Source organism: Rhinatrema bivittatum, chromosome 12, assembly GCF_901001135.1.
Source record: "Rhinatrema bivittatum chromosome 12, aRhiBiv1.1, whole genome shotgun sequence".
In the NCBI taxonomy this organism is placed as follows: Eukaryota; Metazoa; Chordata; class Amphibia; order Gymnophiona; family Rhinatrematidae; genus Rhinatrema; species Rhinatrema bivittatum.
The window spans coordinates 69,399,524-69,426,062 of NC_042626.1; the positions used below are offsets into that span (position 1 = coordinate 69,399,524).

Genomic DNA, 26,539 nt, shown 5'->3' on the forward strand with positions numbered 1-26,539 from the left:
CCATGCTAATCTTTAATGCTTGATGCTCACACCTTCTTCTTTCTCAAGGACCGTGAACTTTGTGCAACAGGAGGGGTCAAGAGCCCTGGACTTTGAATCAGAAGTCCTGGGATATGACAGAAAGACTTCCTTCTGCCACCAAGTCACTATATGAACTTGGGCAAGTCACTTTATCTCCTCTGTATCCCAGGTGAAAAGAAGACTTTTTCCTTGATCTAGTTTTCCTGGTCAGAAGCTAATCTGCTGGGCCACCCAACACTGCACACTGAGACATCTGATTCAAGAATATGGGGCTGACCACCCATGATGAAAACATAGGACTGATTCTGTGTGTATAATTCCTGCCTGGCTCTGATTGTATTTTCTATATTAATGGCATTTATGTTCTTTTTTTTTTTGTTCTTTCTTCCCACAGGTCTTGTCTTTAGGAGCTGACGTTTTACCAGAGTACAAACTGCAGGCTCCCAGGATCCATCGATGGACCATCCTCCACTACAGCCCATTCAAGGCCGTCTGGGACTGGCTCATCCTGCTGCTGGTCATTTACACAGCCGTCTTCACCCCCTACTCCGCTGCTTTCCTGTTGAATGATCAGGAAGAGGAAAAGAGTTGGGAGTGTGGCTATTCCTGCAGCCCCCTCAACATTGTGGACCTGATCGTAGATATCATGTTCATCGTGGACATTATCATTAACTTCAGGACCACCTACGTCAACATCAATGATGAGGTGGTAAGCCACCCGGGCAAAATTGCTATCCACTATTTCAAGGGCTGGTTCCTTATTGATATGGTCGCTGCCATCCCTTTTGATCTGCTCATCTTCAGGACAGGGTCGGATGAGGTAAGAAGAAATGAGAAATGAACAGTGATTTCTGAGTTAGGTGTTTCTTACCTGGTTGCTTGGTTCCGTTCTGAGCTTATGCTCTGCAGTAAGTTTCTTTTAGCTGGCTTCTCTCATAAGTGTGTTGGGATCCAGTCAAGGGAGGATGTGTTCTAATGTGGTTAGCTTTGTATTCTATCACAGATAGGTTCAGCTTTAGTAATGGGTGGATGTGGCTATATGAAAGCAGGATTTGAACCTGCATTGTAAGAAGAACACAAGAAGTACCATACTGGGTCAGGCCAACACTCCATCGAGCCCAGCATCCTGTCTCCAACACTGGATAATCCAGATCTCTGAAATGTATCCGACAAATCCCAAAAAGTAGATCCATTCACTATTGCTCACTCTCAGGGATAAGCGGTGGCTAATAATCGTTTATGGACTTTTCTTCCAGGAACTTGTCCAAACCCTGCTATGCTAGTTGCCTTGATTACTCTCTGGCAACACATTTCACAGCTTACATAAAAATATAAGAAATTGCCGTACTGGGTCACACCAAGGGTCCATCAAGCCCAGCATCCTGTTTCCAACAGTGGCTAATCCAGGCTTTCAAGTACATGGCAAGTACCCAAACACTAAATAGTTCCCATGCTACTGATGCCAGTAATAGCAGTAGCTATTCTCTAAGTCAACTTGATTAATAGCAATTAATGGACTTCTCCTCCAAGAACTTATCCAAACCTGTTTTTAAACCCAGCTACACTAACTGCACTAACCACATCCTCTGACAACAAATTCCAGAGCTTAATTGTGCGTTGAGTGAAAAAGATTTTTTTCCAATTAGTTGTAAATTTTCTACTTGCTAACTTCATGGAGTGCCCCCTAGTCCTTCTATTATCCGAAAGAGTAAATAACCAATTCACAGCTACTCGTTCAAGACCTCTCATGATTTCATATCCCACCTCAGTCATCTCTTCTCCAAACTGAACAGCCCTAACCTCTTCAGCCTTTCCTCATAGGGGAGCTGTTCCATCCTTTTTATCATTTTGGTCGCCCTTCTCTGTACCTTCTCCATCACAACTATATATTTTTTGAGATGCGGCGACCAGAACTGTACACAGTATTCAAGGTGCTGTCTCACCATGGAGCGATACAGAGGCATTATGACATTTTCCGTTTTATTAACCATTCCCTTCCTAATAATTCCCAACATTCTGTTTGCTTTTTTGACTGCCGCAGCACACTGAACCGACGTTTTCAATGTGTTATCCACTTTGACACCTAAATCTTTTTCCTGGGTGGTAACTCCTATTATGGAACTTAACATCATGTAACTACAGCATGGGTTATTTTTCCCTATATGCAAGACCGCGCGTCCATTAGGTGAAACTAGGTGGTTGCTTATGGCGCCAACCAGTATGGAAGTGCTGCACTGAAGAGCAGCCATGTGGTGCCGCAAGCACTCCGCTCGAGTCGTAGCAAAGTAGAGTAGAGATTCGTCTGAGAAGCACACCGAAGCAGGTAGGAGGCAGGGGCAGCGTGACTGAGGGGGACAGCGCAACACGACCAGGGCGGGTGCAAGGCAGAAGGTTTGCCTAGGGCGCCTACTACCCTTGCACTGGCCCTCCCTATATGCATCACCTTGCACTTGTCCACATTAAATTTCATCTGCCATTTGGATGCCCAATCTTCAGTCTCTCAAGGTCCTCCTGTAATGTATCACAATCCGCTTGTGATTTAACTACTCTGAATAATTTTGTATCATCTGCAAATTTGATTACCTCACTCGTCGTATTCCTTTCCAGATCATTTATAAATATATTGAAAAGCACCGGTCCAGTGAGAAAATTGTCCATTTAATCCTACTCTCTGTTTCCTGTCTTTTAACTAGTTTGTAATCCTCTGATGAGGGACTTTGTCAAACGCCTTCTGAAAATCCAAATACACTACATCTACTGGTTCACCTTTATCCACATGTTTATGAACCCCTTCAAAAAAGTGAAGCAGATTTGTGAGGCAAGACTTCCCTTGGGTAATTCCACGTTGACTGTGTTCCATTAAACCATGTCTTTCTATATGATCTACGATTTTGATCTTGAGAATAGTTTCCACTATTTTTCCCTGGCACTGAAGTCAGGCTCACTGGTCTATAGTTTCCTGGATCACCCCTGGAGCCCTTTTTAAATATTGGGGTTACGTTGGCCACCTTCCAGTCTTCAGGTACAATGGATGATTTTAATAATAGGTTACAAATTTTAAATTGATTCGGTGTTGAGTGAAAAAAAGGCTTTCTCCAGTTACCACCGCAGAATTAATAAGGCAGGGCTTCCCAAATCCATTCTGTTAACCCCACAGCTCATCAGGTTTTCAGGATATCCATAATGAATATGCATGAGATACATCTGCATAAATCAGTCACCAAACTGATATCCTGTGCATATCCTGAAAACCCGACTGGCTGTAACGTCCCCAGGATAGGCTTGGAAAACCCCGAGGTAGGAGAGCCTCGGGTTCCCAGCCACAGGATACTTGTGATTGCAAGGGGTAGGGAGGGATTAAGCTGTAGGTTTCTTTGCTGGATGCAGTCATTAATCCCAGAAGCATCTGTTCCCGGGATGGGCGGAGGCAGCTGGTTAGATTAAAGATCAGATGTGACATCCAAGCGCAGTAACAATCTTCTCCACTCTGCTTGTCATCTTAAAGGAGATGCTTAGTATATTAAAAAAAAAAAAAGATTTTCAGCCAAGTGAATCTTGCTTTCAGGTGAATCTGCATCTGTAAATTCCCATTGGTTACAGAACCTATCACACGATCCAGTGTAGAGGAAATAATTAACCTGTGGGTTGATATTGCTTTTCTCTCAGATTATATGTGCCACATGCTATGTTTGCAAGAGTCTGTAGGACTGTCCGGTTAGCTTGGATATTTTGTCTAAGAATCATTTCAAAGAGAGTACCCAGATGAGCAATGTGGCAACAAAGCCCACCACATTTGGGGAAAGTAAAAGTGTGTCTTGTTTTTCCGCCCTTCGTTACTGGCTCTTGGCCTCAACTAAGCTCCCCCCCCCACACACACACACACACAAGTTTGCTTGTGTCTGGTCTGAACTTTATAGAGAAGGTGGCCATTGGGCCTGGACCTTTTCAGAATGTTGTCATGGGAATGGTCCAAGGAGGAGAGTGGTGCCACTGCCGTTCTGATCTTTAAGCTGATGCACCCACCTGCTGCTGACTGCTCAATCAGGGGGATGTTCTCTGCACTAGACACAGCCAAGACCTTGGCAGGGTGGATGACGTGAGACTTGGCCTATCTTTCTCACAGAGAGAGAGAGAGGTCTGAATATCATGCCGGGCCACAAATACCTGTTAGTCCCCTTTGAATTTCAACAGGCGCTATCTTGACAAGGATATTTGAGCCATGTTGGGTCAATGGGTCTGGTGAGAGCTGGGGTTTGACCATAAAGCAAAGAACTCTGTTTTCTCTGTTAGCCGCTTTGCAAACTTTATTTATTTATTTATTGCTTTTATATACCGTCAATCTGTAGATAATCTTAATGGTGCACAATAAAATAAATAAAGTTAAAATCGCCAGGTCACTTTCCCCTTCTAACTCCCCCTCCCCCCAAAATCTACAAGCAATTGTAATATAGTTATGGTTCTCGCTCTTGAAAAATCCTCTCCTAGGTCACTTGACCCTTTATTTTCTCCTACTCTCCCAAGTTCATCTATATCCCTGTTACATGTAACTTTATCTTTCCCTCTCAGTTCAAATATTACTCCCCTGTTACCTGTAAATCGATGTGATATGTCTATGGACGTCAGTATATAAAAGTTTTAAATAAATAAATACAAGAGAAATAATGCAATGCTATGAGATAACATAAAAAATTAAAATAACATTATAATAAAACTTGCTGCATTCCCTGTCTGCCTCTGATGATGGTGACGGATGAACTCCTGCAACTGGCCTCATACTGGATATTGCACAAAAAAAAGATAGGCCATGCAGTCCCAGGACACAGGACAAAAAGAAATCAAGAGTACCTAACCAAAATTACAAAAGCTCAAGCCATCTTGACATCAATTTCCTGTAGCAGTTTACCTCATAGACAATTGCATGGACTCTTGGAGAAAGTTGCTTCCCACTGGATTATTAAAATGGAGTTAAGTACATTTAAATTGGGGGGGGGGGGGGGGTGTTATGGATGTTGTGATTACTTTTTGTTACTCTATGCTAATCCCCCCATATTTCTGAGGGAGTGTAGTAGTTTGTACAAACGTATTTTTTTGTTTTTGTTTTTTACTTTTTCCACCTTATTTTTGCTTTAATTTGGTTTTTCTTGAGATGCTTTTTTGATTACAGGACTCTTGCTCATACCAGACATCTTATAGGTCTACTGTTTAGGGAAGAAACATTGCCACATTAAATCTATTATTACTAAGCTTTGTGTCATGCATTTCCTGTAAACAGCCTCCCAGGTCCCAGCATTTGGGAAACATGCAGAGTGGATATGAGACAAGGATATTGTGGGGCTTGAAAAAAGTTGAGAGGGAGATGTATCATTGCAGCAGTTTTGGAAGGGACACAGCCACTACTAAACCTTATGGCAGTGCTTCTCAACTCTGTCCTGGAGAAGTACCTAACCGGCCTGGTTTTTAGAATATCCATAATAAATATGCATGAGAGAGATTTGCATTTACCTGGTCTCTATCATATGCAATCTATCTAATGAATGTGCATTGCATTTATCCTGTAACCAAACCTGTGAGGGGTGCCCGAGGAAGGGGTTTGGGAACCACTGTCCCAGGGTGACTCTATGAAGCCCTGCTTTTATTCTGACTTCCACGCTCCTCCCCCTCCAAAGCATACTGGGATTTGTAGTTCTCCTTTTCAGATTGAACCACAAAGGACCACGAACTCCAGAATGCTTTGCAGGCAGAGTTGAAAAGAACCACCCAGGCCAGCCCATTGGCAGTGCTATGGAGAGGGACTTGGGTTCATTTCCCTGGTCAACCAGGGCTGGGGTGGCATTCAAGGTCTCTGGTTGTGGAGGGGGGAGTTGGTCACTGTGTAATGGTGGCACCTAATGGCCAGATTCAGGGCCTCCCATGACTGGAAGGAGCCCAGGTGCATGAGCCCCCCACCAAGGACTCTCGCTGCAATGACATAGGCTAAAGTGAATTGGTAGATGATATAAAATAGGGGAAATATCTCCAAGTAGTAGCAAGTGAAGGCTCCAGATCCCAGTCCTGGTTCTGACTGAGCTGGAAACCCAAGGAGAAAACTACCAGGCCAAAAATTAAAAACTGCAGCCAGCCATGGAGCTTTGAGCTCACCCTCCTATGTTCTTCATTAAAGCCATCTCTTTACGCACTGGGTTTTTTTTCTCTTCCTCTTGTCTCTCTTTCCTTTCTGAAGACCACAACCCTCATTGGCCTCCTGAAAACGGCTCGTCTCCTGCGGCTAGTGCGGGTGGCCCGTAAGCTGGATCGCTACTCTGAGTATGGTGCCGCTGTCCTCTTCCTGCTCATGTGCACGTTTGCCCTGATCGCTCACTGGCTGGCCTGCATCTGGTATGCCATTGGCAATGTGGAGCGCCCTTACATGGTGCATAAGATAGGTTGGCTGGACAACCTGGCCGAGCAAATTGGAAAGAGCTATAATGACAGCGATGGCTCCTCTGGGCCCTCCATCAAGGACAAGTATGTGACAGCCCTTTACTTTACATTCAGCAGCCTCACCAGTGTGGGCTTCGGGAATGTCTCACCCAACACCAACTCCGAGAAGATATTCTCCATCTGTGTTATGCTGATTGGCTGTAAGTAGCACTGCTGTGGTAACTGTGGCATTTGTTGACTCTGTGTACACTGTGACCTCTGATTGTGGGTGCTAGTGGCACCAGTTGGTTGACTCTATACTGTTACTTTGGCTCTTGATCTGAGCATGTGGCTGTTGCCTAGTGAACATTCGCCTTAGCAGTGGTTGCTAAAACAGACTGCCTGTGTCTTGTACACTCAGAGCAACCCTTCTATAATACTTTGATATTACCCTCTACCCTTCCCCTAGCCTCCACCATTCTCTCCTCCTTTCCTGAAATCACATTGGAGAAAACTGCTCATCTTCTCTCTTCCTCCAAACTCACTATTTGTTCCTCTGACCCTGTTCCCACCTGATTCCTCAGCTCCATCTTCACTGCAGACATCCCTTCTATCAGTCACATCCTCAATCTATCACTCTCCACTGCTACTGTTCTTGCTGCCTTCAAACTTGCTGTAATCATACCACTCCTTAAAAACCCCTCACTGGATCCTCCCTGTCATGTCAACTACTGGTCCATCTCCCGTCTCCGTTTTGCCTCCAAACTACTTGAACTGCTGTTCACCGCTGCTATTTTGACTTTCTTACATCTCAAGAGGTTCTTGATCCACTCCAGTCTGGTTTTCGCCCTCTACATTCAACTGAAACAGCCCTTGCCAAAGTTTCCAATGACCTGTTTCTGGCTAAAGCCAAAGGTTTTTACTTTCTCCTTATCCTCCTTGACCTGTCTGCTACTTTTGAAAACTGTTGATCACCATCTACTCCCTGATACTCTGTTCTTGCTTGGATTTCAGGACTCTGTCCTGTCTAGGTTCTCTTCTCACCTCTCCCATCTCACTTTTAGCGTTTCCTCTGGTGGTTCCTCCTCTACTGCCATTCCACTATCAATTGGTGGGCCTCAGGGCTTTGTCCTAGGCCCTCTTCTCTTCTCACTATATACTAATTCCCTTGGTGCTCTGATTTCCTCTCATGGCTTTCAATACCATTTTTATGCAGATGTTTCTCAGATTTACCTTTTCTATACCAGAAATTTCACCAGAAATCCAATTCCAGATCTTGGCCTGCCTATCTGACATTGCTGCCTGGATGTCCCACCACCACCTTAAACTCAACATAGCCAAGAGAGAACTCCTTATTTTTCCCCCCAAGTCCACCTCCCCTCTTCCTCCTTTCTCTGTTTCTGTGGATAAGACAATCATTCTCCCTGTCCCATCGGCTCGTAATTTTGGAGTCCTCTTCAACTCCTCTCTCTCTCTCTCCTTCTCTATGCATACGCAACAAACTGCTAAAACGTGTAATTTCTTTCTTTATAACATATCCAAAATCCATCCTTTCCTTTCTGAACACACTATCCGAAGCCTTATCCACTCTCTCATCTCCTCCCGCTTAGACTATTGCAACCTGCTCCTCACAGGACTCCCAGCAAGTCATCTCTCTCCATTGCAACCTGTCCTAAATTCAGCTGCACAACTTATCTTTCACCAAGGTCGCTATGCTAACATAACCCCTCTTCTGAAGTCGCTGCATTGGCTCCCTATCCGCTCCCGCATACAGTTCAAGCTCCTCTTTCTCACCTACAAATACTTTTACTCTGCAGCACCTCACTACCTCTCCTCTCTTATCTCTCCCTCATTGTGCACTACACTTGTTGGATAAGTCACTCCTATCTGTGCCCTTCTCTTCTACTGCCAATTCCCAACTCTGTGCTTTCCCCCTGGCTATGCCATGCGCTTGGAATAGTCTTCTTGAACTAGTCCTGCTCTCTCTTTTGCCAAGATTAAATCCCATCTATAGACCCACCTTTTTGAAACTGCTTTTAAATCTTATGCTTGATTGTCTGCTTTTGGTCTTGTTAACTAACTTTCTTTTCTTTTTAACCATTGTCTTGCTTTAAGAAATATCCCAAGTCTCTTGTCCTATATGTTTGTCTTATTACATTGTAAGCTCTATTGAGCAGGGACTGTCTTTTTGTATGTTTGTACAGCGCTGTATATGTCATGTAGTGCTATAGAAATGTTTAGTAGTAGTAGTAGGTTGTTGTACTTTGCCTCCCAAATATACTATATTAAATTTCTCTATAAATCCCTTCACCACAGCCACATGACATCTGTATAACACGCTGCAGGTTTCACGTGCATTGGTACGATGACATGCAGAATTCCTATGGGAATGCTGTGTCTTTGGCATACTATAGTGTGCTATTACCATGTGGTTCTTACAATAATGCCATGAATGAGGCAATCTGGGAAAGATATGGGACTATGTTCAGAAGGGAAGCTTTTTTCAGGCAGTCCTACAGAGTTGCATATATGTGTGTTGATGATATATCTGTATTCTGTCTTAAAGGAATATCCAGTACTTCCCAAAAATCACTTAGACATAACCACAGGAACACTCAGTCCTTCCACAAAGTCACTGCTGTTTTATTCCCTTTGAATGGAGCTATTTTAAGTATCAGAAGCTCTTGATCTGTGCAGTGGCCTTTGCTCACCCATAGAGTTTCACTACAGAGGGGTACAGCCCTGAAAATCCAGCAAGTGCTACCCAGTGCTCTTCAGTCAGGCCTTGTTTCTGCCTTGCAGCCCTGATGTACGCCAGTATTTTCGGGAACGTCTCTGCCATCATCCAACGGCTATATTCAGGAACTGCTCGCTACCACACGCAGATGCTTAGGGTCAAGGAATTCATTCGGTTCCACCAGATTCCAAACCCACTGCGCCAACGGCTGGAAGAGTATTTTCAGCATGCCTGGTCATACACCAATGGTATTGACATGAACGCAGTGAGTATTTGAAGCTTAGCACTCCCCTATGAGGCGATCTCTTTGTGGAAATATAAATTTTGGATGCGGTTTTATAATAGCACCAAGCCACTCTAGAGCTTGTGTTGGCTTACTGTTGCATGTCTTCAGTTGGTCAAATTCACTCGGCATCATATGTCACTGCACATGTGATGCATGTGGTTGTAGGCCAGATGCCTCACCTATCTTTGCTGTTCTACAGAGATGTGGCTGCTCAGTAATGTTGGTCGGCATTGCTCATGATTCTGCCAGTTGCCAAGCAAAATGGCAACAAAAAAAACACGAAATAAGGAAAAGACAAAGATTCCAGCCCGTTCTTTATCCCACTCGAGGAATACCAATTGCTCAGTAATCAGTGGGAACAGGTGCCCAGGACTGTGCACCAGGAACATGGGGTCAACGTGGAGTCTCCCTAGCATGATCTCCTTCATCCAGTGATGTGAAGTGCCCTCCCCTCTGCAGTGCATCAGTGGTTTGCAACCAGTGTGGTGGGATCTAAGACTGGGCCATGCATTGATCATCAGGGACCGGCTGAGTCAGTCCTGGTTTTGCCATCACTGACTCTATGGACTCATAATTCACAGGACTAGAAATTCATCCGTGCAACGAGGGTTAACCAGGATTGGCTGAGCCTATCTCATTCACCACCCATCCCCACTCCAACCAGGCACCATCTGATAATTCAGAGTCTGATATTCCTGAGTGCTTATCTTTAAAAGATGGGCACCTAGATTTTTGAATTAAAAAATTTGCCAACTCTTGAGCTGCCAAAATTTAGGTGTCTGAAAAGTCTAGGGCAGGGGAGTGAACTTAGATGCTCAGAGCAGATTTCCAGCACTGGGTGCCTTATTTTAAATGTCCATTCATTACCTGAGTTTAGGAGTCTTAATTAGGTGTCTGCATCCAGCTGTTGAAGGTGCCTTAAATCAAGAGCTGAGCCCTCTTTAAATATCGGAGACCTGTAAGTGTGTTGCACAATGAGGAAAATCAGGAGGGAAGGAAGGACGGGACAGTCAGGCTGCAGTCTGCTCATTATTTTGTTTTAACTTGTTTCCCTTTAAAAATTAACAGCCACAAAATATGCATGCTAAATACAAAGGGGGGGGGGCCTAAATTATCACCCGCATATTTGAAATTTCCATGTTGCACACTGTTTTGCTTCCCCTGAGTTAAAGGCGCTTCTGGCAATGCCTCGTTGTAACCTGGCTAAGAGCCTGCACGCAGTTTTCAGAGTGGCCAGTTTACCCCAGTAAGTGGCTTCACAAATTGGCTTCTTCACGTAAGTTTTGCTAGCCAGTACAGGAGCTGGAGACTGCCAGATTCACCTCAGGCTGATACCTTCTTATTGGGCCAGAAAGAGTGATAGAGACCACAGGTGCTCCTGCTTCAGATGAGCTGATGGGTGAAAGCCTGGTATAGACTCCCAGCTCGTGTGGAACAGGCTATTGGGTGCATCGTGGCTTTGTAAGTGTTAGCCAGGCCTTTCAGCAGAGATGGGGGACTTTATTTGGGATAGATACAGGGAGCAAGGGTAAGGGAGGGAGATAAGGGCCAAGGCATCTGCCCACTGAGATCCAAACTTTTGCTCTCCTAGGTGCTGAAGGGCTTTCCGGAGTGCCTGCAAGCTGATATTTGTCTTCATCTGAACCGCACCCTTCTGCAGAACTGCAAGGCCTTTCACGGGGCCACCAAGGGCTGCCTGCGGGCCCTAGCCATGAAGTTCAAAACCACTCACGCCCCCCCTGGGGACACCCTGGTGCACTACGGCGATGTCCTGACCACACTCTATTTCATCTCCCGGGGCTCGATCGAAATCCTGAGGGATGACATCGTGGTGGCAATTCTGGGTATGCACTCCAGCCCTCGTGCATGCTGCCCTTCCCACCTTCACTCCAGCCCTCCTGCATGCTGCCCTTCCCACCCTCACTCCAGCCCTCCTGCATGCTGCCCTTCCCACCTTCTCTCCAGCCCTCGTGCATGCTGCCCTTCCCACCTTCTCTCCAGCTCTCCTGCAGGCTGCCCTTCCCACCTTCTCTCCTGCTCTCCTGCATGCTGCCCTTCCCACCTTCTCTCCAGCTCTCCTGCATGCTGCCCTTCCCACCTTCTCTCCAGCCCTCCTGCACGCTGCCCTTCCCACCTTCTCTCCAGCCCTCCTGCATGCTGCCCTTCCCACCTTCTCTCCTGCATGCTGCCCTTCCCACCTTCTCTCCAGCTCTCCTGCATGCTGCCCTTCCCACCTTCTCTCCAGCCCTCCTGCACGCTGCCCTTCCCACCTTCTCTCCAGCCCTCCTGCATGCTGCCCTTCCCACCTTCTCTCCTGCATGCTGCCCTTCCCACCTTCTCTCCAGCTCTCCTGCATGCTGCCCTTCCCACCTTCTCTCCAGCCCTCCTGCATGCTGCCCTTCCCACCTTCACTCCAGCTCTCCTGCATGCTGCCCTTCAGATCTTCTCTCAGCCCTCCTGCACGCTGCCCTTCCCACCTTCTCTCCTGCTCTCCTGCACGCTGCCCTTCCCACCCTCTCTCCAGCCCTCCTGCACGCTGCCCTTCCCACCTTCTCTCCAGCCCTCCTGCACGCTGCCCTTCCCACCCTCACTCCAGCCCTCCTGCATGCTGCCCTTCCCACCTTCTCTCCAGCCCTCCTGCATGCTGCCCTTCCCACCTTCTCTCCAGCCCTCCTGCATGCTGCCCTTCCCACCCTCTCTCCAGCCCTCCTGCATGCTGCCCTTCCCACCTTCTCTCCAGCCCTCCTGCATGCTGCCCTTCCCACCCTCACTCCAGCCCTCCTGCATGCTGCCCTTCCCACCTTCACTCCAGCCCTCCTGCATGCTGCCCTTCCCACCTTCTCTCCTGCTCTCCTGCATGCTGCCCTTCCCACCTTCTCTCCAGCCCTCCTGCATGCTGCCCTTCCCACCCTCTCTCCAGCCCTCCTGCATGCTGCCCTTCCCACCTTCTCTCCAGCCCTCCTGCATGCTGCCCTTCCCACCTTCTCTCCAGCCCTCCTGCATGCTGCCCTTCCCACCTTCTCTCCTGCTCTCCTGCATGCTGCCCTTCCCATCCTCTCTCCTGCTCTCCTGCATGCTGCCCTTCCCACCCTCTCTCCAGCCCTCCTGCATGCTGCCCTTCCCACCTTCTCTCCAGCCCTCCTGCATGCTGCCCTTCCCACCCTCTCTCCAGCCCTCCTGCATGCTGCCCTTCCCACCTTCTCTCCAGCCCTCGTGCATGCTGCCCTTCCCACCTTCACTCCAGCTCTCCTGCATGCTGCCCTTCCCACCTTCTCTCCCAGCCCTCCTGCACGCTGCCCTTCCCACCTTCTCTCCAGCCCTCCTGCATGCTGCCCTTCCCACCCTCACTCCAGCCCTCCTGCATGCTGCCCTTCCCACCTTCTCTCCAGCCCTCCTGCATGCTGCCCTTCCCACCTTCTCACCAGCCCTCCTGCACGCTGCCCTTCCCACCCTCTCTCCAGCCCTCCTGCACGCTGCCCTTCCCACCTTCTCTCCAGCCCTCCTGCACGCTGCCCTCCTGCACGCTGCCCTTCCCACCTTCTCTCCTGCTCTCCTGCATGCTGCCCTTCCCACCTTCTCTCCTGCTCTCCTGCACGCTGCCCTTCCCACCTTCTCTCCAGCCCTCCTGCATGCTGCCCTTCCCACCTTCTCTCCAGCCCTCCTGCATGCTGCCCTTCCCACCCTCACTCCAGCCCTCCTGCATGCTGCCCTTCCCACCCTCACTCCAGCCCTCCTGCATGCTGCCCTTCCCACCTCACTCCAGCCCCTCCTGCATGCTGCCCTTCCCACCTTCTCTCCTGCTCTCCTGCATGCTGCCCTTCCCACCTTCTCTCCAGCCCTCCTGCATGCTGCCCTTCCCACCCTCTCTCCAGCCCTCCTGCATGCTGCCCCTTCCCACCCTCTCTCCAGCCCTCCTGCATGCTGCCCTTCCCACCTTCACTCCAGCCCTCCTGCATGCTGCCCTTCCCACCCTCTCTCCAGCCCTCCTGCATGCTGCCCTTCCCACCTTCTCTCCAGCCCTCCTGCATGCTGCCCTTCCCCACCTTCTCTCCAGCTCTCCTGCATGCTGCCCCTTCCCACCTTCTCTCCAGCCCTCCTGCATGCTGCCCTTCCCACCTTCTCTCCAGCCCTCCTGCATGCTGCCCTTCCCACCCTCTCTCCTGCTCTCCTGCACGCTGCCCTTCCCACCCTCTCTCCAGCCCTCCTGCATGCTGCCCTTCCCACCCTCTCTCCTGCTCTCCTGCATGCTGCCCTTCCCACCCTCTCTCCAGCCCTCCTGCATGCGGCCCTTCCCACCTTCTCTCCAGCCCTCCTGCATGCTGCCCTTCCCACCCTCTCTCCAGCTCTCCTGCACGCTGCCCTTCCCACCTTCTCTCCAGCCCTCCTGCATGCTGCCCTTCCCACCCTCTCTCCAGCCCTCCTGCACGCTGCCCTTCCCACTTTCTCTCCAGCCCTCCTGCATGCTGCCCTTCCCACCTTCTCTCCAGCCCTCCTGCATGCTGCCCTTCCCACCCTCTCTCCTGCTCTCCTGCACGCTGCCCTTCCCACCTTCTCTCCAGCCCTCCTGCATGCTGCCCTTCCACCTTCACTCCAGCCCTCCTGCATGCTGCCCTTCCCACCCTCACTCCAGCCCTCCTGCATGCTGCCCTTCCCACCTTCTCTCCAGCCCTCGTGCATGCTGCCCTTCCCACCTTCTCTCCAGCCCTCCTGCACGCTGCCCTCCTGCACGCTGCCCTTCCCACCTTCTCTCCTGCTCTCCTGCACGCTGCCCTTCCCACCTTCTCTCCTGCTCTCCTGCACGCTGCCCTTCCCACCCTCTCTCCAGCCCTCCTGCACGCTGCCCTTCCCACCTTCTCTCCAGCCCTCCTGCACGCTGCCCTTCCCAACCTCACTCCAGCCCTCCTGCATGCTGCCCTTCCCACCTTCTCTCCAGCCCTCCTGCCCTTCCCACCTTCTCTCCAGCCCTCCTGCATGCTGCCCTTCCCACGCTCTCTCCAGCCCTACTGCATGCTGCCCTTCCCACCCTCTCTCCAGCCCTCCTGCATGCTGCCCTTCCCACCTTCTCTCCAGCCCTCCTGCATGCTGCCCTTCCCACCTTCTCTCCAGCCCTCCTGCATGCTGCCCTTCCCACCTTCACTCCAGCCCTCCTGCATGCTGCCCTTCCCACCCTCTCTCCAGCCCTCCTGCATGCTGCCCTTCCCACCCTCTCTCCAGCCCTCCTGCATGCTGCCCTTCCCACCTTCTCTCCAGCCCTCCTGCATGCTGCCCTTCCCACCCTCTCTCCAGCCCTCCTGCATGCTGCCCTTCCCACCTTCTCTCCAGCCCTCCTGCATGCTGCCCTTCCCACCCTCTCTCCAGCCCCTCCTGCATGCTGCCCTTCCCACCCTCTCTCCAGCCCTCCTGCATGCTGCCCTTCCCACCCTCACTCCAGCCCTCCTGCATGCTGCCCTTCCCACCCTCACTCCAGCCCTCCTGCATGCTGCCCTTCCCACCTTCACTCCAGCCCTCCTGCATGCTGCCCTTCCCACCTTCTCTCCTGCTCTCCTGCATGCTGCCCTTCCCACCCTCTCTCCAGCCCTCCTGCATGCTGCCCTTCCCACCTTCTCTCCAGCCCTCCTGCATGCTGCCCTTCCCACCTTCTCTCCAGCTCTCCTGCATGCTGCCCTTCCCACCCTCTCTCCTGCTCTCCTGCATGCTGCCCTTCCCACCTTCTCTCCAGCCCTCCTGCATGCTGCCCTTCCCACCTTCTCTCCAGCTCTCCTGCATGCTGCCCGTCCCACCTTCTCTCCAGCCCTCCTGCATGCTGCCCTTCCCACCTTCTCTCCAGCTCTCCTGCATGCTGCCCTTCCCACCTTCACTCCAGCTCTCCTGCATGCTGCCCTTCCCACCTTCTCTCCTGCTCTCCTGCATGCTGCCCTTCCCACCTTCTCTCCAGCCCTCCTGCACGCTGCCCTTCCCACCTTCTCTCCAGCTCTCCTGCATGCTGCCCTTCCCACCTTCTCTCCTGCTCTCCTGCATGCTGCCCTTCCCACCTTCTCTCCAGCCCTCGTGCATGCTGCCCTTCCCACCTTCACTCCAGCTCTCCTGCACGCTGCCCTTCCCACCTTCTCTCCAGCCCTCCTGCACGCTGCCCTTCCCACCTTCTCTCCAGCCCTCGTGCATGCTGCCCTTCCCACCCTCACTCCAGCCCTCCTGCATGCTGCCCTTCCCACCTTCTCTCCAGCCCTCCTGCATGCTGCCCTTCCCACCTTCTCACCAGCCCTCCTGCACGCTGCCCTTCCCACCCTCTCTCCAGCCCTCCTGCACGCTGCCCTTCCCACCCTCTCTCCAGCCCTCCTGCACGCTGCCCTTCCCACCTTCTCTCCAGCCCTCCTGCACGCTGCCCTCCTGCACGCTGCCCTTCCCACCTTCTCTCCTGCTCTCCTGCATGCTGCCCTTCCCACCTTCTCTCCTGCTCTCCTGCACGCTGCCCTTCCCACCCTCTCTCCAGCCCTCCTGCACGCTGCCCTTCCCACCTTCTCTCCAGCCCTCCTGCACGCTGCCCTTCCCACCCTCACTCCAGCCCTCCTGCATGCTGCCCTTCCCACCTTCTCTCCAGCCCTCCTGCATGCTGCCCTTCCCACCTTCTCTCCAGCCCTCCTGCATGCTGCACTTCCCACCCTCTCTCCAGCCCTCCTGCATGCTGCCCTTCCCACCCTCTCTCCAGCCCTCCTGCATGCTGCCCTTCCCACCTTCTCTCCAGCCCTCCTGCATTGCTGCCCTTCCCACCTTCTCTCCAGCCCTCCTGCATGCTGCCCTTCCCACCCTCACTCCAGCCCTCCTGCATGCTGCCCTTCCCACCTTCACTCCAGCCCTCCTGCATGCTGCCCTTCCCACCTTCTCTCCTGCATGCTGCCCTTCCCACCCTCTCTCCAGCCCTCCTGCATGCTGCCCTTCCCACCTTCTCTCCAGCCCTCCTGCATGCTGCCCTTCCCACCTTCTCTCCAGCCCTCCTGCATGCTGCCCTTCCCACCCTCTCTCCAGCCCTCCTGCATGCTGCCCTTCCCACCTTCTCTCCAGCCCTCCTGCATGCTGCCCTTCCCACCTTCTCTCCAGCTCTCCTGCATGCTGCCCTTCCCACCCTCTCTCCTGCTCTCCTGCATGCTGCCCTTCCCACCTTCTCTCCAGCCCTCCTGCATGCTGCCCTTCCCACCTTCTCCTCCAGCCCTCCTGCATGCTGCCCTTCCCACCTTCTCTCCAGCCCTCCTGCATGCTGCCCTTCCCACCTTCTCTCCAGCCCTCCTGCATGCTGCCCTTCCCACCCTCTCTCCTGCTCTCCTGCACGCTGCCCTTCCCACCCTCTCTCCAGCCCTCCTGCATGCTGCCCTTCCCACCTTCTCTCCAGCCCTCCTGCATGCTGCCCTTCCCACCTTCTCTCCAGCCCTCCTGCATGCTGCCCTTCCCACTTTCTCTCCAGCCCTCCTGCACGCTGCCCTCCTGCACGCTGCCCTTCCCACCTTCTCTCCAGCCCTCCTGCATGCTGCCCTTCCCACCTTCTCTCCAGCCCTCCTGCACGCTGCCCTCCTGCACGCTGCCCTTCCCACCTTCTCTCCTGCTCTCCTGCACGCTGCCCTTCCCACCTTCTCTCCTGCTCTCCTGCACGCTGCCCTTCCCACCCTCTCTCCAGCCCTCCTGCACGCTGCCCTTCCCACCTTCTCTCCAGCCCTCCTACACGCTGCCCTTCCCACCCTCACTCCAGCCCTCCTGCATGCTGCCCTTCCCACCTTCTCTCCAGCCCTCCTGCATGCTGCCCTTCCCACCTTCTCTCCAGCCCTCCTGCATGCTGCACTTCCCACCCTCTCTCCAGCCCTCCTGCATGCTGCCCTTCCCACCCTCTCTCCAGCCCTCCTGCATGCTGCCCTTCCCACCCTCTCTCCAGCCCTCCTGCATGCTGCCCTTCCCACCTTCTCTCCAGCCCTCCTGCATGCTGCCCTTCCCACCTTCTCTCCAGCCCTCCTGCATGCTGCCCTTCCCACCCTCACTCCAGCCCTCCTGCATGCTGCCCTTCCCACCCTCACTCCAGCCCTCCTGCATGCTGCCCTTCCCACCTTCACTCCAGCCCTCCTGCATGCTGCCCTTCCCACCTTCTCTCCTGCATGCTGCCCTTCCCACCCTCTCTCCAGCCCTCCTGCATGCTGCCCTTCCCACCCTCTCTCCAGCCCTCCTGCATGCTGCCCTTCCCACCTTCTCTCCAGCCCTCCTGCATGCTGCCCTTCCCACCCTCTCTCCAGCCCTCCTGCATGCTGCCCTTCCCACCTTCTCTCCAGCCCTCCTGCATGCTGCCCTTCCCACCTTCTCTCCAGCTCTCCTGCATGCTGCCCTTCCCACCCTCTCTCCTGCTCTCCTGCATGCTGCCCTTCCCACCTTCTCTCCAGCCCTCCTGCATGCTGCCCTTCCCACCTTCTCTCCAGCCCTCCTGCATGCTGCCCTTCCCACCTTCTCTCCAGCCCTCCTGCACGCTGCCCTTCCCACCTTCTCTCCAGCCCTCCTGCATGCTGCCCTTCCCACCTTCTCTCCAGCCCTCCTGCATGCTGCCCTTCCCACCCTCTCTCCTGCTCTCCCTGCACGCTGCCCTTCCCACCCTCTCTCCAGCCCTCCTGCATGCTGCCCTTCCCACCTTCTCTCCAGCCCTCCTGCATGCTGCCCTTCCCACCTTCTCTCCAGCCCTCCTGCATGCTGCCCTTCCCACCTTCTCTCCAGCCCTCCTGCATGCTGCCCTTCCGACTTTCTCTCCAGCCCTCCTGCATGCTGCCCTTCCCACCTTCTCTCCAGCTCTCCTGCATGCTGCCCTTCCCACCTTCTCTCCAGCCCTCCTGCATGCTGCCCTTCCCACCTTCTCTTTTTGCCTTTCTTTGTCTCGTTTAATTTGGAATTCTGTTCCTGATTTTCTTTGCTTTCTCTCTAGAAATCCAATTTTTTTTTCAACTAAAAAGATTTGTTTCTTCATGTAGTGCCATCATCTGTTGGTCTTCTTTCTGATTCTCCTTTCCCATAAGTATCTTTTTTTATTTTTAACCTTGGAACCACTGTGATTTCTCTTTGTAATAAGCCAGAAGCTCCTGAAAAAGCAGGTGCAATCTGTGACTGCAGAGCTAGGCTCCTGTGACCAATGCTCGCACAAGATTTACTGTTACGGACCTTGGCGTGTTATAGCCAATGTGTGTTATAAGGGTGGTTCATTATAGTTCATTTCCTTTATCTGTTTTGAAGTAAAACCTAGCAGATCTTATTACAGTCCAGACCCCTGTTTCCTCTAGTGTACCTTGGATCTTTCAGGGTGCTGCTAACATGGGTCCCTGATGGCAAACAACTGATTTACTTGGCTCCCTCCAGAGAGGATTTTTAAAAACGTCAGTTGCTGACTTTGCTATGTGAGAGCAATCAAAAAGAAAACTGGGGATGTATCAGGTTTGCATGCTCCCAAACTGATCTGATCCGGCGATTACCTACACATGTATCATTTCATGAATGCAGGTTATGTAAAATAATAATTTTAGTAAACAGAGCAAATGTGAGCTGGAAATCCAGGATCAGCTGTAGAATCTTGCTTCTCAACTTTTATGACTTACTTCCCAGTCCCTATAGCTCACAATCCATCCCTTCCACAGGAAAGAATGATATCTTTGGAGAACCCATTAGCCTGTATGCGCGGCCAGGGAAATCCAGTGCTGACGTCCGTGCGCTGACCTACTGTGACCTGCACAAGATCCAGCGGGAGGACCTCCTGGAGGTGCTGGACATGTACCCCACCTTCTCCGACTGCTTCTGGACCAACCTGGAAATCACCTTCAACCTGAGAGATGAGGTTACTAGAGTGCACAACTCACATTAGTCTCGGAAAAGAGGATGGAGTTGGTATCCAAGGAGGCTTTGAAAAAGAAAGCCGCCTCCAGGAATGACCACTCCTTTATATGGAAAAAGCTTTTGGGCAGCTGGACCAGGGTAGGGTGAGATTAATTGAGGCTGAGCTCATAGTTAATCCAGGATCCAAAAGGGAGAGCGAACCATGCTGTGTCTGTGGAATTGAATTGTAAGAGTTCATGTTATGAACAGAGGTATTGTGGATACACTTGTATGATTCCCGTGGTAAGAAAATTGATTGCTAGTTTGCAAAGACATAGAGCAGTTTGTCAGATAGGCTTAAATAGTGGGTAAGGATATCTAAAACCAGACAGGAAACACTTTTGGTTCAAGGTCTTGGTCCTTTTCCAACCCTGGAGAAAAAAAATGCACTAGTGTCGGCCATCTTAGATGAAGCCCAGGTCATTTTGAGATTTTAATACAGTCCCAGGGTTTCCTTATTATTAATATATATATATATATTTGTTTTAACTCACATGCCAACATGACCTGCTAGACCTCAGCCCCAGGAGCCCGGGATCAGAGTTAAACAGCTGGGATCGAGGCTGGAAGTGACGGGCATGACCGGAGCATGAGGTAGAAGGAAAGGGAGGCAGAGTAACACAGACCTCTTCCTCTGCCCTTTATTCTCTCTTTTATTAGGCAGATGGCATATCCTGCTCTCCGCCAGTGGAAGACTGTGACCTGTCCTATCGGCGGGCACGACACCGGAAGCATCCCTCACGATGGCGCAACAAGTCTGGTAAGATTAGTACTTAAGGGCCAGAAGGATCTTTTTTCCTGTATACCTTCATATTTTACTGTTCCAGCGACCCTTCCAAACTAGGGGTACGGCAAGAGAAAAGGCTGCCCCACCCAGGGGAAACCTCAGGAGAAGGAGTCAAGGCTCTGTCAAATAGTCTCATGCTGAGCTCCTTGTCCTGACCCCCTCAACTTCCAAGGCAGTTTGTGGAGAGAACCAACAGCCCTACTCTTTTCCCCAAAGGGCAGAGAACGTCATGCTAACGTAGCATATATTAATCACAGAGTTATGCCATTCTTGCATACCATTCCCAGATGTTCAGGAAATGGGCACTGCCTTTAGTAACCAAGAACATGGGACCTTTTCAGAAATTAACTTAAAAGAGAGATAGGATGGGCATTTATTGCTGGTTAATGACCTGTCTGAGCCAACGGCTCCAGATAACCCTTTAGTCCTCCCAGGGAGGGCAATGGGTGCTTGTAAATGCCTTTCTCCTATCTACACTGTGTTGGGGATGGACTGTGAGATGGTGTACCTCCCTCTTTGGCATTATTACATCAGTAATGCCCAATACATTGTGCAGAATGGCTGGAAGCGCTAGACCTGTTGACTGAGCTTTAGACTGTCCCTTTCTGACACTTTCACCAGACAGGATGGATGAGGAGAGCTCTGATGCAGAGCACGACCATGCCTACTCTGAGCTCAGCAACCCGCAGGGCCCCAGAAGCAGACACCACTGGGATGACTTGTACAGTAGCACCACCCCTCCTCCTTGCTTCCAGACCAGCGATGATGAGTTGAAGCCCCTCAATGCTGACAAGCTGGATCACTTCAGCTTGTCTGAGAAGCAAGATTTCATTCCGGCCATGGTCAAGAGAGCTGCCACCACTGTCAGCGGCCAGGAGGCTGGCAGGAGGCTAGTGGACAAAGTGGAGAAGTGTGCAGGTAACTGGACCCATGTTTCCTTTATTCACTCTGGGCCAGGCACAAGGTCAGGCCTTTGCACTCAGGCCATCCCAGCACTGCTGGTGTCCAACTGTGGATAGGCTTTGCTCAGTGAGGCCATAGCACATACAGATATATTGTGAATTGAGATTCAGTCAAGAAGATTTCTTAAGACTGATTTACATGAGAACAGGTTAAGAAATAATAAATTGTGTTGAAATCATTCTAAAACAGAAATGTCATGGCTGTGAAGGCTTCCTGTGCTATTTCTTAGTCCACAAGTATACTTGTATTACTTAAGTTTGGCCATAAAGAGGAGGTTAAAGTTTTGGAAGTTATTTTAGTGCAGAGGTAGGCAACTCTGGTCCTCGAGTGCTGCAGTATCCACACTAAATAAATATTCATGAGTTCCTATTCATACCTCAGATCAGTCCAGACAAGTGGGTTTTGCATCCCTACCAGCAGATCGAGGCAGAGAGTAAAACCTTTTCAGGCACTGCTACTTAACTGAGAGAGCCACCTGCAGTCCCTCAGTATTTCTCTGTCTCCAGCAGATGGTAGAGGTGCAAACCTGCAGTCTGGAGTTTTGAACTTAAAAAAAAAAAAAAAAAGGACTGAAATTTGGCACAGCGTGTGCCTCTTTGATACATTATGGCGATGTGAGCCCGTACAAGCTTTTTGAGAATTGATATGAGGCCAACTTGGGCATATTTTGCAAACTGATGCTCAGTGATCTTGTTCGTTTTGTATTCTCAATAACAATACTGGCGATGAGAGCATAAATGTGGATAACATCCTGCTCACGTCTAAGATTTGTTTGATTGCAAAAAAGTGTATTCTGCTCCAGTGGCTCAAGGCCGCAGCTCCATCGGTGGATATGTGGCACTCCCTTATGACTGAACTTTTTCAGCTGGAATATGGTTCCCAATACCGGCGTTTCTCCAGGAAGAAGAAACTCTTATTTAAGGATGTCTGGTAACCGTTCACTCGATCTTTGACAGGTTCCCTGCGGCTATTGAGTCCTTTTGATGACTGAATTTCCAGGGGTCATAGGTATCTAGGTACCAAGTGAATTAATTGCTTGCTCCCTCTATCTTTGGTCCCTCGTGGGAGGGATTACAGTTCACATTACGCCTCAGCTTCCCTCGCTCTTCTTTTTTACATGGGGGGGGGGGGGGGAGGGATGGGTGAATATCTGTAAAACTCTTTGTAGGAATACCATCTTGTTTCAGTATTGTTATGTCAGACTTGTGTATATAAGTTCTATTCTTCAATAAAGATATATTGAAAAAAAAAGTATTTACAAGAAAAGAAGATTTACTAAGAGTGGCTCCTCAAGGTGTTAGGTTCCTTTTTTGGTCATTCCTCGGGTACAGCAGGGTGAGTGGGGGCTTGGATATCCCTGATCTGGCTTGGCCCTCATTTTCCAGAGGGAGGGAAATCCAGGGATCCTGGTTCCCTCTCACCCTCAGCCATCAGCATCCAGAAGCAGGGAAGTAGTCATGTCTTGGCTTTACCTTGTTATTGCCGCTGTCTCTTTAATATGATAAAAGGAGAAGAAGGTGGCAGCAGGGCTGATTGTGCGCCGGGAGCCCAGAGACACAGGTGAGCAGGGATGCAAGCGACTCAGCCGTTGTACCAGGTGCTGGGGCAGTGTCAGAGGTATTCAGGGCACTGGCTGGGGCTTCCTTTGGCGACACGCAGCATATTCACAGTGCGCAGGAGGCTAGGTTTTACCGCTGACTGTGGCAGCATGGCGCCACCCACTGAGCGTGGGAAACTGTGTCAAGGCTGTGACGTGAGGTGATTATGCCTCAGTGCAGCCTCATTATGCACCGGTTGTGCTTACGGAGGGGAAGGGCCCTCCGCGAGGGTCACAAATGGAGGTTGCTGTACTTGTTCGTCCAGTCCCATGCAAGAAGCTCTGGAGGATGAGGTGGCAGCCATATTGCCTCCACGTGGCAGAAGGCAGACCTCTGCAAGGGAGCCAAGGGATTCTTTCCTCCCCCTCCCCCTCCCCCGCTTTCAACAGTAGATCAGTGCCCTGTGGAGGACAAGGAAGGGGGGGGAGAGACTAATGATGAGGTGCTGGATCGAGAGTCCAAATGTTCTGAGGACTTCTCAGCCAAGGGTTGGGACAAATTCCACTAAGAGGCCTAAGGTGGCTGGACGGTTAAGGTCAGGGGGAATTTTTCATCTTCTGTGACTGGGACGTCCCTCGGGTAACGATGATGACACCTCAGATGAAGCAGAAGGTGTAGAAGGTCTACAGGAGGATCCGGGGACACAACATTGGATACCATGCCTGATGCTGAGGAGATCCCTGTCACAGACAGGGATGATCATAGTGTGGTGATATTGTTCCTAAAGGAAGAACTGCTGCCACTAATTTCCCAGGTGTTGGAAGAGCTGGGGATCAAGGTCACGCAAGAAAATTTGGACATTGAGGGAATGAACCCTGTCCTGGATGGACTACATGGGCCACTTAAGGCCTTTCCTTTACCAAAGAAAGTGAAGAAGTTGGTCGGGAGTGAGAATCTCCTGAGGTGGGCCTTAAGGTAGCCAGGTCTATGGCTAAACTATGGCTAGGTCTATGGCTAAGTTGTATCTCTTGCTGGAACAGACCTTGGAGTTCTGGAGGCTTCCAAACGTAGATGCAACGGTGTCAGTAGTGACCAAGGAGACGACCATCCCTGTGGCAGGATCATCCGCACTAAAGGATATCCAGGATCGAAGATTCTGTTGAACAGGCTGTTTGAGGTCTCAGCTTTAAGCCTACATGTAGCGGTCTGTGGTAGCCTGATGCAGTGAGCCTGTTTGTGTTGGGTGCAGCAGGCACAGGAGAAGGAGTCAGGGGGCTGTGACCGATTACAGACAGGCCACCCACTTGGAAGCAGGAGTGGCCTATGTGGAAGATCCCTATAACAACATAGTCTGGAGTGGAGGAGTAGCCTAGTGGTTAAAGCAATGGGCTAGGGAGTAGCCTAGTGGTTAGAGCAGTGGATTATGACCCAGGGAAACCAGCGTTCAAATCCTGCTGTCACTCCTTGTGACCTTGGGCAAGTCACTTTACCCTCTATTGCCTCAGGTACAAAGTTAGATTGTAAGCCCTGTGGGGATAGGGAAATTCCTACAGTACCTGAATGTAATCCACTTTGAAGTGCCGAAAAGTGGAATATAAAAAATCTAACTAACTAAATAAATAAATATAGTTACCGCTGTGGCAGTGCAGAATTGGTCGGTGGATGCGTGGTCTAAAGTGCAGCTGTGTAACCTCTCTTTTAAAGTAAAGCTGCTGTTCAGAGAGGATCTGGAACAGCTAATGAAGCATTTGGGGGGAGTCGAAAGGGAATAAGTTGCCTGAAGATAAGATTGATAAGAAAACTTTCTTCCGCATTCTCGCTTTGGAGAGATGAGGAAGTTTCATTCCAACAGGAGTTCTTTGGCTGCAACACAAAAGCAAGGCTTGGGAAGGCAGCTGTCCTTTTGGAGGGCACATAGACCTTCCTGTGATGGTTCTGGCCAGGGGCCCGGAGAAGGTGAAGGCAGGCTAGTCCGCTCCTCCTTGGAAGCCATCGGAGGAAGACTAACCCTATTTTACAAGGAGTGGACCAGAATCATGTCAGACCAATGGATTTTGGAAGTGATAAGAGACGATTATGCCTTAGAATATCTGTGACTGATCAGAGAAGCCTATGTGGTCTCCCTTTAAACTTCCTGCGTCAAATGAGAGGTGGGGAGGGACACATTACAACGGCAGCTGAACGCGATTGTTCTGGTTACCCTCACGAACAGAGACTAGGTAGGTACTCTGTATTTCATGGTTCCCAAGAAAGAGGGGACTTTTGGCCCATTCTCGATCTGCAGAAGATCAGTGCAGTGCTGTGGGTGCCGCACTTTCGTATGGAGATTCAGACGATGATAGCAGTGGTTCGCAAGGGAGAGTTTCTGGCGTTATTGGATTTAACGGAGGTCTATTTACACATTCTTATAAGATCCGACCATCAGAGATTCCTACGGGTCATGGTGCCAGGGGAACGATTTCAGTTTCAGCCTCTTCCCTTCGGGTTAACGATAGCGCCATGGACTTTCACGAAAGTGATGGTTGTAGTTGCGGCAGCACTCAGGAGGGAAGAGATCCTGGTGCACCCATACCTGGATGACTGGCTCATTCGAGCGAAGTCGGCGTGTTGTCGCTGAATTAGGTTGGGTGGTGAACCTGGCAAAAAGTCACCTGGAACCATCCCAAACGTTGGAGTATCTGGGGGCTCAGTTTGATACCCACATAGGCAAGGTGTTTCTTACCTCAGAGAAGGTGCTCAAGTTGCAGGCTTAGGTGCTTCAACTTCTGTGGCTTTTGGTTCCCAGAGTCTGGGACTATTTGCAGGTCCTGGGTTCTATGGCATCTATGCTAGAGTTAGTTACATGAGCATTCACTCATAAGAACCCAAGAACATAAGAAATGCCATACTGGGTCAGACCAAAGGTCCATCAAGCCCAGTATCTTGTTTCCAACAGTGGCCAATCCAGGTCACAAGTACCTGGTAAATACCCAAACACTATTTATTTATTTATTTATTTATTTTATTTAAAAATGTTTATATACCGCCTTTACAATTCAAAGAATTAATCAAAACGGTTCACAATAAACATACACAAAAATAAATTAAATAAACTAAAACATCATTAAATTAAAAAATAACTAAAACACTAAGTAGATCCCAAGCTACTATTGCTTATTAATTACCGTAATAGCAGTTTATGAATTTTTTTCTCTAGGAAACTATCCAAACCTTTTTTAAACCCAGTTACACTAACTGCTGTAACCACATCCTCTGGCAATGAATTCCAGAGCTTAACTATGTGCTGAGTGAAAAATAGTTTTCTTCAATTTGTTTTAATAGAGCTACTTGCTAACTTCATGGAGTGCAGCCTGGACATTCTATTATCTGAGAGTAAATAACTGATTTACATTAACTTGTTCTAGTCCTTTCATGATTTTGTAGACTTCTATCATATCCCCCCCTCAGTCGTCTCTTCTCCAAACTGAATAGCCCTAACTTCTTTAGCTGTTCCATGCCCCTATCATTTTGGTCGCCCTTCTCTGCACTTTCTCCAGTGCAGCTATATCCTTTTTGAGATGCGGTGACCAGAACTGCACACAGTATTCAAGGTGCAGTCTTACCATGGAGCAATACAGAGGCATTATGACATCACTATTTTCCATTCCCTTCCTAATAATTGTCCTATTGGAGTCCGCTTTCAGAAGGATTTCAGCTTCCTTTGCCACTTCAGGGGGATGCCAGGTCCAGTCTCTCGTGATGGCTGTCGCGTCCCAATTTGGAGAAGGGGGTGGATCTGGAGGTTACGGACTGAGTGGTAGTAACCACAGATGCCACCGTCAGAGGTTGGAGGGCAGTATGTCAAGGTCGGACAGTCTAAGGTCAGGGGTCGGCAGTGGAAGTGTTTTGGTCGATTTAACCAGTTGGAAACAAGGGCGGTTCACAAG

General features: G+C 50.5%; 1 protein-coding gene across 4 annotated transcripts in view; it reads left to right on the forward strand.

Annotated features, from left to right (window-relative positions):
- The window catches only part of KCNH6 (potassium voltage-gated channel subfamily H member 6), a 118,693-nt gene that overhangs the window by 82,839 nt on the left and 9,315 nt on the right, over positions 1-26,539 (forward strand). For 3 of the 4 annotated variants that reach the window (XM_029573826.1, XM_029573825.1, XM_029573828.1), the window contains 7 exons: positions 416-841; positions 6,242-6,641; positions 9,223-9,422; positions 11,035-11,287; positions 19,091-19,287; positions 19,986-20,085; positions 20,734-21,030. In XM_029573826.1, the coding sequence (XP_029429686.1) occupies positions 416-841; positions 6,242-6,641; positions 9,223-9,422; positions 11,035-11,287; positions 19,091-19,287; positions 19,986-20,085; positions 20,734-21,030 (1,873 nt within the window). The remainder of the gene's footprint in view (positions 1-415; positions 842-6,241; positions 6,642-9,222; positions 9,423-11,034; positions 11,288-19,090; positions 19,288-19,985; positions 20,086-20,733; positions 21,031-26,539) is intronic. The other variant, XM_029573827.1, reaches the window with a different exon arrangement.